Here is a 10029-nt window from a genome sequence, read left to right as displayed (position 1 = left end):
CCTGCAGGAAATGCATGTTGATGCAAGAATTCTGTTTTCCCATAAATCGGTATGTACTACCAAGTTCTTGATTAGGTTTCTAATTGGGTAAAAGAAAATTTATTAAAGTTAAGAGTATCAAACTCGAAAGTTTATATGCGTATCAGATGTGAGACTTCTATATTCCATGTACTCTTATATGTAGTTAGAGTGAGTAAGTATGTGTATATTAGGCGTTCTACTAAAATAAATTAATGTTCGTTCTGAGAGCAAGTAAATTTGGTTACCATTCTTCCTTAAAAAAAGTATGATTCTTTACTATGATCTGGGTAATTATGTACTATACTTCACATTAACATCTATTAATCTTTAAAGAAATACTTTCTTCACATGTTATATCCGCTGTAGCGATAGAGCAATTTTTTTAAATTTTTATACAAATAATATTCTACTTTAATGTAATCTAAACTACAATGAAGAGGATTCGAACTCAAATATAGAATAGAGAGCACATCCGCTCGAAAGAATAATTTCTTTACATGTTATATGCAACAGAGTAAAAACTTAGGTAAACAATAAAATATTAGCTAAGAACTTATATTAATTGCCGTAATAGGAATTTAGTGTACATGCACTTTAATTTTCCTGTTTCGTTGAATATTCCTTACATGCACTAATCACATATAGAACAAACATAGGCTGATTTATCCATGCCTAGTCATTAGAGAGAGAAACAAAGAGATGCATTATTTCTGCATGTTCATCCAGTCATATTTGAGAAGCTATAGAAAAAATAAAATAAAATAAAATAATAAATACCTGACAATCTGATGCTAAAATGCATCCTTTTTCGGTTCAGACAGATTTGTGGGTCAAAGCTTGCAGGGTATGGATATTTAAATAACAAGTTTGTCTGATTAATAATTTCGGTGAAAAAGACATAAATTCACCTTGAGATTGAGAGAGAGAGAGGAAAAAGCAGATTCCATTTCAATCTTAGGGCCTTAGGCTATAGCTCTTGGGTGCTGCTACACATACTATGGACAACACATATTAGGTGACGTGAAGTACGTGTAATCGTTAGGCTTTCATACGCGGATTAAACCGCTTTGATACTATGAAAGAAGTTGAGATTCCATCCCAAAATCAATTGATAATTAGGAGAGTAGCTCAACTCCCTATAAATCCTTATTGAGTTTCTTAACTTTCAAATGTGAGACCTTTTACCTTCGTATTTTCATACACAACATACACACACTCTAATATAGTTATATGCATTTTGCAATAAATTAATAATGCATTGTTGATGAGGAAAATGGACCATTTTATAAATATGTTTATATCTGAATTTCCTTCAACTTGTTGCAACTTCATGTTCTTAAGCCTAGCTCCTCTATAGATTTCCTTTCCCCCACTCCCTTCTTAAACAGTGTAGAGAGAGAGAGAGATGGAGCTTACCCAGCATGGTTTCTTAGAGGAGCTACTACTGGCACCAAGAAGAGACAGTTGGAGCACCTACTCCTCCAACTCCTCTGGATTGAATGAGTTATTTCCCATTAATGGATGGAGCTTTGATTCTTTTGAAGAGAACCCAGTTTTGGTTTCTTCAGTTAATAATCCTCCATTTTCTGGGTTCTCCACACAAACCGATCAACCACCAAGCTTTGAAGAATGCCCATTTTCTACTGACCATCATCAAGCCTCCTCATACCCTTTTGTTGATGGACTCTGTACGGTGCCAGAGATTGATTCATCATACACCAAGGACAATGACCCTACTGCCCCCCCATTTCCATCACAAGATCAAGATTACCCTTCAATGGTGGAAGATGAGGAGTTTGGGGGGTTTCTTGGAAGTGAGAATCAGAGAAGCTGTTTGGAGGAAAGCAAGAACATTGCTACTTGCAAAGTTGAGATGGAACAACAAGCCACAGATCATATTCCTTCAGCTTTTAATATGGGGTTGTGTGGTGAGAAAAGAAGCAAGGCTAAGAAGTTAGAAGGGCAACCTTCAAAGAATCTTATGGCAGAGAGAAGAAGGAGGAAGCGCTTAAACGACCGCCTTTCCATGCTCAGATCAATAGTCCCCAAGATAAGCAAGGTGATTTATGTTTTGCATTTGTTGAAAGTTTCAATCTTTTTCCTTTTATCATTATTGTGCAAGATCAATAATGGTGGCATTTCATTTCATTGTTCTTGATGTTCCACTGATAAAACAGAATTTATCTGCTTTCTGAGGTTGGCCAAATCCACACTACTAATAATATTGAGATATTTGTCTCAGATGGACAGAACATCTATACTTGGAGACACAATAGATTATATGAAAGAGCTTTTGGAAAGAATCAATAAGTTGCAAGAAGAAGGAATTGAAGAGGGTACTAATCAGATCAACTTAATGGACATCTCCAAGGAGCTAAAGCCAAGTGAGGTATTAGTCAGAAATTCCCCCAAGGTAAAATTCATACACCAATTTCACATTATGACCTCAAAATCAAGTTTTTATCCAATTACTTCAATTCTTTCATCTCTCTCTCTCTCTCTCTCTCACTTTTGCCTCATTGACCATATATACAGTTTGAGGTGGAGAGGAGAGACATGGATACCCGGATAGACATCTGCTGTGCAGCCAAGCCAGGATTGCTGCTGTCAACAGTGAATACTATAGAAGCACTGGGCCTTGAGATTCAACAGTGTGTTATAAGCTGCTTCAATGATTTTTCAATGCAAGCTTCATGTTCAGAGGTTTGTGTATATAAACTTGGTTGGCCTATACATATGTTAGCTGGTTGTGCAAAAGCTTCCAATAAAACTTTGGTTTTTAATGTTTATGTTTCTCTAATGACCTTTTAGGGAGCTGAGCAGAGAACTTTGTTAAGTCCTGAGGACATAAAGCAAGCATTGTTCAGAAATGCAGGGTATGGAGGAAGATGTTTGTAGGAACAAGAGGTGCAAAATGAAAACGGCTGCTTACAAATTACAATTGAAGTCTGGAGAGATGGTTTTTACAGGTCTCCATGAGATTTTCCAAGTGAGGAGCTGTAATTAGATTTGTCGTTTTAAATAAATGTCCATTTATCAGATCCATTGTAGAAGTCTATTCTGTATTATCCACTGAAGTTGAGGTATATATATATCTTCCAACATAAGGGTCACTAGTTCCACTTCTAACCAAAACAGATGACAGTAATAAAGATTTTTGCCTTTGATTTTCTTCTGCTTCTTTTCTGCGTTTCAATGGCTACATTATGTTTTCTTGTTGCTATATTACGGGCAGAGACTTGTTGTCCCTAAATCTCTGAAGAACAAAACTAAAGCACCAGAAATGATAAACTGCATAGAAACCATGACAACGACCAGAGAAATTAATTCATGAAGAGTCATCAAAATTTTCTTTTTCCCACCAATTATGCAGGGCTTGTTTGATAGGGAGGATTAGACAGGACTAAACTAACAAAATGTCTATGTTTCATGTGCATTCAAGGCATAATATGCATATTTTGCCTAACTTGGAGGAATAATGGGGACTATGTATAAGAGGTTGATGACTGAAACTTATCCCCCTAATCCCTTAAAAATGGTGGGATTATGAGGGATAAGTTTTAGTCATCAACCTCTTATGAATAGTCCTCTTTCATCCTCCAAGTTAGACAACAATATCCAAATTATGCATGGATTGCACATGAAATGTAGGTGTTTTGCTAGTCTAGTCGAGTCCTCCCAAACAAACGAGGCCTTAAAGCCAAAACAATTGTTGTTCCTTTCACTCGATAGTTTACTTGGCCAAACTAGCTAATTTAATCTACACTTCTTGATTAATGAGATGCTAGGACTGTTCATGTTTAATAAATTAGCAAAACCTTGTTGTTTTCCCCCAGAAATCTTCATCAGATGTGATCCCTCACCTTCAACCAAGGGTAATGATTTCTTTGCACGTTCTTCTTTGAATCTGCGATTCAATTCACAGTTCGACAATATAACTGTTCTTGTTTGAATCTGCGATTCAATTCACAGTTTGACAATATAACTATCAGAATGTCGGGTCCAATAGTCCGAGAACACGACATTCTGTGGGATACAGACCTCATCTTTTTAGATAATTCAAGATGGAACACTGCAAGGCCAAACATTCTTTATAACGACAAAGGTATGGTTAGCGAAATTACACCAAACATTCTTTAAGTCCACAATTGACGCAACATGCATAAAAACAGATTCATAGGGTTTAATTAGTCAAAGATTAGCCGACATATCTCACCCGTCGTTGTCTTCCATTTGCTTAATTACCCAAGCTGAAATCAGATGAGTTTTAAATACATTGCATGAGGATATGAAACAAATAATGAAATCATCAAAGAAGAAGTTGGATTTCTTTTACAAAATAAAAAATAAAAAAAATTACAAAATTTAGGGATCAATGATAGAATACACTACAGGTTCCAAAGTAAGCAGTTACAGAAGGCATCTTCAATTATTGTGATAGGAAATGCTACATCTCTATTAGTATGTTACATAGCTGAGAAAAAGAAAGGAGATAAATCACATCACTAAGTATCGTCTTCGCCTTCCTCATCGTCATTTACAATCCCATCCTCATCCAAATCAGAAGAGCTTTCCATGGCATTGGCCTGCAGATGTTGGAGCTTATTGATAGCATCTCTTGCTTCAGAAACCAGGGCAAGTTTTGCAGTTCTGACCATATCCACTTCCTGGACGGTGGATTTTTTAGTGCATGTAGAGGCTGCTTTTCTCTTAGCTTCCCTGTTATGTAATTGGTCAATATACTTCTCATGCCAGACCCTATTTCTGACCTGCTTCAATACAGGGGGGCTAACAAGAGGTTCCCCACATGAGCTACTAAATCTCGACATGGGCTTCATATTATGATCTGAAGATCTTTGACTGCACTTTTGCAGAAGTCCCTGTTTTCCCTTTAAATTCTTTGGGGTAGAAAGTATTACACTAGGCTGACTCTCAGTAGATGAATCTAGACTGGGCTCAAGTACTGAAAATAGATCTGCCTCATAATCCTGGTACACTTGATGATGCTTTTGTAATAACTTTCTGACAGTTTTCTGGGCAATATGACTCCTCTGTTTATTGCAGTTTGACCTTTTAGCCTTTGGCTCAGTGGGTTTAAGTAGTTTACTTGCAGAGAGTGAAAATTGTCCAAGTGGGGATGAATTTTTTAAGATCTCTGCCCTTGATCGGGTACGAGGTGGAGGTGGGGTTATATGCTCATAATGGACTCTATCAAAGCACTCCTGTGCAGATTTTCCAGGCACCTGAGATTAAATTTGTATGGAAACATAAGTTCTCTATATATGATCTGAATAAAGCACTGGAAATATAAATTTGGCTATGCATGTCAAAGGACAAAGATATATAATTACTGTCTCAAGTACAAATCTAAATGAGCCCACAAAATATTCAAGGGACTTTGAAACAAAGCATCGATTCATAGCTGAACGCCTCAATGGCAACTAACTTTCAAATCAGTAACTCGCAAGATAGAAAATGAAGAGAAAACTGCAATTGGATGTAATTCACAAGGGGTAACACTACAGCTAACTTTAAAATGCTAATTATTGGAACATGAAACTCCAATTATACCACCAGTATGGCCTTTTCTTACAACTAAAAGGATTATCATGCAGGACCCATCACCATACTTGCATAATCAAAAGCCTCATTAATTACAGTTAAACCAGCCTTTTCAGCCTAGCATTACTGTTGAGTTCTTTACTTAGGTGGACTGCCGTATCAGCTCCACAACTACGTATGTGAAATGATCCAAGATCACACTGAATTTGAGCACAATTATCAAGGCCAGCTCCCAGCATGTAACCAATATTGTCACTCACTGGAAAGAGCATGTACCCTATATCTTAAAAATTATTCTTTCAAGAGTTAGACTGATCTTCATTACACAATTTAATTATATAAACTTTCCCTCCAGTATCTTGCCTTTCGGTGTCATTGGAACAGAAAACTTGCAGACGTAAAAGAAACAAAAGCAAGAGCAGTACTCCTAGTCCCACAATACGAATAAAACAGGAGAGAAACTGTCAACTTTGATGACAAAAGTTTACCATTTTCACTCATAACAAAATCCAAATTGTAGACTTCAAAAGCTTATACATAAAGATGCAAAAGTTTCATTACTCTTTTTCAGTATTGTTCTAAATATTAGGAGGCTAAATTATACTTTGATCCCAAATGTTTAACACTGACCCCACCTGAATCCTTATAGTTCTAATTCCAACAAGTTTGCCCTTGTAATTTGTTAAGGTTTTCAATGTGGTCCAAAGCATACACATCTATCGCATTGGCTAACAAAATTATCAAAAAGTGAACACATTTACCTCTCACCATGGTCTGGTTCTATATTCCCGTCACATTAGTTTTTGCAGCTTGGTGAAATTAGGGGATGAAAATTCAGTTTTTCATCAAACAATGTGGAGGAAGTGAAAATTTAGATCATACCAAAATATGTTACCAAGCTATAAGGGTGATTTTGTTAAGACAGAAGTATAGAAACCAAATGCAATTTGCCCTAAAGTATCGGAACCAATAATGTATCTATTCTTGTTCTTGTCAGTAATATGAAAGATTTCTGTAAGGCTTGACATGAAACAAGATTTTGTGAATTTAAGAATCATCAAAAGAGTAGCAAATTACCATTTTAGAAACCTTCTTCCAGAAATGGGGTGTCGGCTTTGCTACCAAATAAGCTCTCTGCAAGGCTAATTCTTGTTCCTTTGTCCATCCATGAACAACCCCAATACCTTCTTCATCTCTCTTTCTCTTCCTCCTAACCTCAACTTCTTTATTTCCACCATCTAACTCTTGCCTTTTCCTTTCTCTACCTTCCGAACTAACCACTTCACCACCACCTGAACTCCTCCAAGTCACCTTTTTGCTCTTTTTCGGAACTCCTTCGGGTGAATTAACAGAGGCTCCATCTTTTCCAACATCTGAGAATTCCTCTTTATCCAAGAAACTAGTTGTTTTATTTTTAGATCTAGTATTAGTTGCCTTATTCGTGCGTACATCAACAACAGGTTGCTCAATACAAAACCTCAGAGATTTTCTTCCACATTTTCTTGACCCGGAACTCAAATCCGTGCAATTACTCGACCCATTATCAAATTTGACCAATTTATTCGAGACTTTCTGTGGGAAATCCTTACCAGCATCAACGACGACGCGCTGCCGATTCAAAATCCTCGAAGAACGTCTGAGACTCTGAAACTCCTCAACCCCAGTGTTCAATCTCGGAGATTTTCTGGACCCATGAGCTTTACTCGATTTCTTAGAGTTGAGTGAAGGACTCGAAGAGCGAACAACAGATCTGCTTTTTCTTTTGGACTTGGCGGTTCTCGAGTTTTTGGATTCTGAAGCGCTCTTTTCACGGTGGACAAGCGTCTGAGACTTCCGGAGAGTCTTGGGGGGTTTCTCTGGTTCTAGAGTGTTCTTGGGTTGAAGAAATCTTGGAGACCTTCGGAGAGTTATGCTTTGTTGTGGTGTGTTGACTATGGAGTCTCTCTCGGGCATTTTCGCGAACACTTGGTGGTCTCTCTTTTCATATAGAGAGTTTTTGAGAGGGAAGAGAATATGGTATTCAAAAGTTTAAACTGCTAAGTGGGCTTCTCTGTAAGTCCACACGTTAAACGATACAACGGTGGGCCGCAAAACAGAAATTAATAAAACCAAAGTCTAAACCCAAATCAACCGGTTTGTTTTTTATTTTGATTTGGTTTCTTGAGTGGGCCAACTTACCTCTCCACATGGGAAATATTTTTGCTCACCACTTTAACTGAATGTGTATTCTCACCACCCTTCTTAATAGTTCATAGGCATAACTATGGTTAATTTGTTACTTTGTATTTATGAAACCATTGGTTATGCATATGGACACGTGTCAAGTGTTAAGAATTGTGGTGATGATACACATTGGATTAAAGCAATGAGCAAAAATGTATTCCTCCACATGAGGGGCACGTGCTCAAAATGTAATAGAATTGGGAGGAATTTGAAAGAAATTGAGACGTGTCTTGAAATTGCTCTAAATTGAAAACTACAAGGATAAAAATGAAACAATTGAAACTACAAGGTCCAAAATGATGAAACCGGCAAACTACGTAGATAAAAAAAAAAAAACTTTTTTCCATAAAAAAATTGTTACCATATGTGCTTATCACAACTTAGACTTTAGAAAAAACCAAAAACAAAAATCAAAGTCAAAATGAGGTCCTTAAACTATAAAATATTTTCCTAGCAAAAAAATAAAACCTTTCCAGATAAAGAAAAGAACTATAAATATATATCTAGTCTCTACAAGAAGCCAAGCATAAGGTCTAATATGGATTGCTTCTCTTTGTTGAATTAATAAAAGTTTATTCTGAATACACCATGAAACGGGAGGTAGAAAACAAAACAAAGGCCCAAGATTCTAAGCCGAAGAAAACAAAGCAAAACAAATGCCTACAAAGATATACAATTATGTACTGCATGTACAAGTCTTAGAATCTTCATGTCAAGTAGAGACACAGAAGAAGAAAAAATATACAGAATAAACCCCCCACCAAACAAGAATTGAAATGTATAAAAAAAGGAAAAGGAAAAACAAAGTAGAGGATGTGTGTTTTGGAGCAAGTATCCCACTCACTTGATAAATTCTTAGTAAAATATTACGTACGTGATTGGCTGGGCAGACCCATGGAACCTTAAAATATAAATCTAAACGCCCATTAAAACACAAGATATAGAAAAATAGGATATCCATTTCAGATTGGCTCCCACAAGCCACTAGAAAGGAAAGAAAATGAAAGCAAATGCTCAAAATTCTTGCTTGTTATGCCTTAAACCTAATTTACTTTCTACATGGATTTCCACTATTAGTATTGCTGCTAATCCTGGGACAAACCCACTGGATGGAATTTTCTGCGTGCCTGTAGTACCCCCACTACCTACCATCAACATCAGCCTACTGAACTAGGTTAGAGCTTCAAGGAGCAAAGACCTAACCTTCCCAAATGGTAATGTTCTTTGCCCTTTTTTGTGATGTAGATGTAGTGTTGCCCTAATAAGGTTTATTGTTTGAAATCCAATTATCAACCTTTTTTTCCCCAAAAATGTCAACTTTTTATTTAGTTTGAAATGATTATACATGGTGAAAAGGGAAATTCCAAACGAGTGTTAACTGATTATTTTTGCGAATCTCATTTTGTGTTTTAACATATATCAACAATTGACAAATTATTTATGCGTGTGTAAACTATCCATTGAAAATAAATCTCTTTGTGGAAGCCAATGTTGTTTGATTCCTTAGCTACAAACGGGTTTGATGCTAATTGAAGTTTTGTGGGTGGTGGTTGAATTGAAAGGAAATAATATTTTTCAAGGGAATGTAGTTCGATTCCTACAAAGCTTTTGATGCCAATTGATTTTTCTTATATAGATAAATATTTTTAACATGGGCCATGGCTTTGTGCTCCTTTATTTTTTGTTAGAATTTGTGCTCCTTTATTAAAAGGCTTTTTATCACAAATGGTCCTTAAAGTTTACGATTTTATCACGAATGGTCCTTGAGGTTTTTTTGTGACACTAATAGTCCTTAACGTTAGTGCTTTTTATCACAAATGGTCCCTCCGTTAAAAATTTTGTTAAGTGTAATAAGTGGAGCCCACATGTCCAATCACATCATGACATGTGGATTAAATAAATAAATAAATAATATATATATATATATATATATTTTTTATGAAAATCCACTCTCTCTCTGTCTCTCTCCCCCTCCCCTCTGCCCTCTCTCCTCCCTGTGCTCTCCCTCTCCCTCTGTTGTTTTTTCCTTGCCTCTACAGCCCGACCACCCCATGCCCACCCACCCGCAACCCACCCCTCTCCCTCTGTATATTTTGCATAATCACTTGCACAAGGTAGTTTCACATTTCCTTTTACGCAAATATTTTTTCAAACAACTTAAAATAATTAAAAACAGAGGGGTAGAGTAGAGGAGGAGAGAAAATACAGTGGGAGAGGGTAGGG

General features: G+C 36.6%; 2 protein-coding genes across 2 annotated transcripts; one reads left to right on the top strand and one right to left on the bottom strand.

The window, feature by feature from the left end:
* The first annotated feature begins 1195 nt into the window (after positions 1–1195).
* Positions 1196–3193, top strand: LOC110772359 (transcription factor bHLH93). Its single transcript, XM_021976796.2, has 4 exons — positions 1196–2080; positions 2264–2434; positions 2557–2724; positions 2833–3193. The coding sequence occupies exons 1-4, from the start codon at positions 1427–1429 to the stop codon at positions 2917–2919; spliced, it is 1080 nt and encodes a 359-aa protein (XP_021832488.1). The 5' UTR covers positions 1196–1426; the 3' UTR covers positions 2920–3193.
* A 1125-nt stretch (positions 3194–4318) lies between these two features.
* Positions 4319–7644, bottom strand: LOC110772361 (Homeodomain-like superfamily protein). Its single transcript, XM_088254196.1, has 2 exons — positions 6661–7644; positions 4319–5264 (listed from the first exon to the last, which is right to left on the bottom strand). The coding sequence occupies exons 1-2, from the start codon at positions 7534–7536 to the stop codon at positions 4527–4529; spliced, it is 1614 nt and encodes a 537-aa protein (XP_088110322.1). The 5' UTR covers positions 7537–7644; the 3' UTR covers positions 4319–4526.
* Between the last annotated feature and the right edge of the window lie 2385 nt (positions 7645–10029).

Source organism: Prunus avium, chromosome 6 (assembly GCF_965620075.1).
Source record: "Prunus avium chromosome 6, drPruAviu1.hap1.1, whole genome shotgun sequence".
Taxonomy (NCBI): Eukaryota; Viridiplantae; Streptophyta; class Magnoliopsida; order Rosales; family Rosaceae; genus Prunus; species Prunus avium.
The sequence above is the reverse complement of the archived record's forward strand: the minus strand, read 5'-3'. Positions and strand labels throughout refer to the sequence as shown.

What these genes read in the sequence shown, in the direction of transcription:
- LOC110772361 (XM_088254196.1), bottom strand. Translation starts at nt 7,536, where the DNA reads ATGCCCGAGAGAGACTCCATAGTCAACACACCACAACAAAGCATAACT. An exon ending in GGAAGAAGGTTTCTAAAATG is followed by an intron (nt 5,265 to 6,660) that starts GTAATTTGCTAC and finishes ATTTAATCTCAG; the next exon opens with GTGCCTGGAAAATCTGCACA.
- LOC110772359 (XM_021976796.2), top strand. Translation starts at nt 1,427, where the DNA reads ATGGAGCTTACCCAGCATGGTTTCTTAGAGGAGCTACTACTGGCACCA. An exon ending in TAGTCCCCAAGATAAGCAAG is followed by an intron (nt 2,081 to 2,263) that starts GTGATTTATGTT and finishes TATTTGTCTCAG; the next exon opens with ATGGACAGAACATCTATACT. An exon ending in TAGTCAGAAATTCCCCCAAG is followed by an intron (nt 2,435 to 2,556) that starts GTAAAATTCATA and finishes CCATATATACAG; the next exon opens with TTTGAGGTGGAGAGGAGAGA.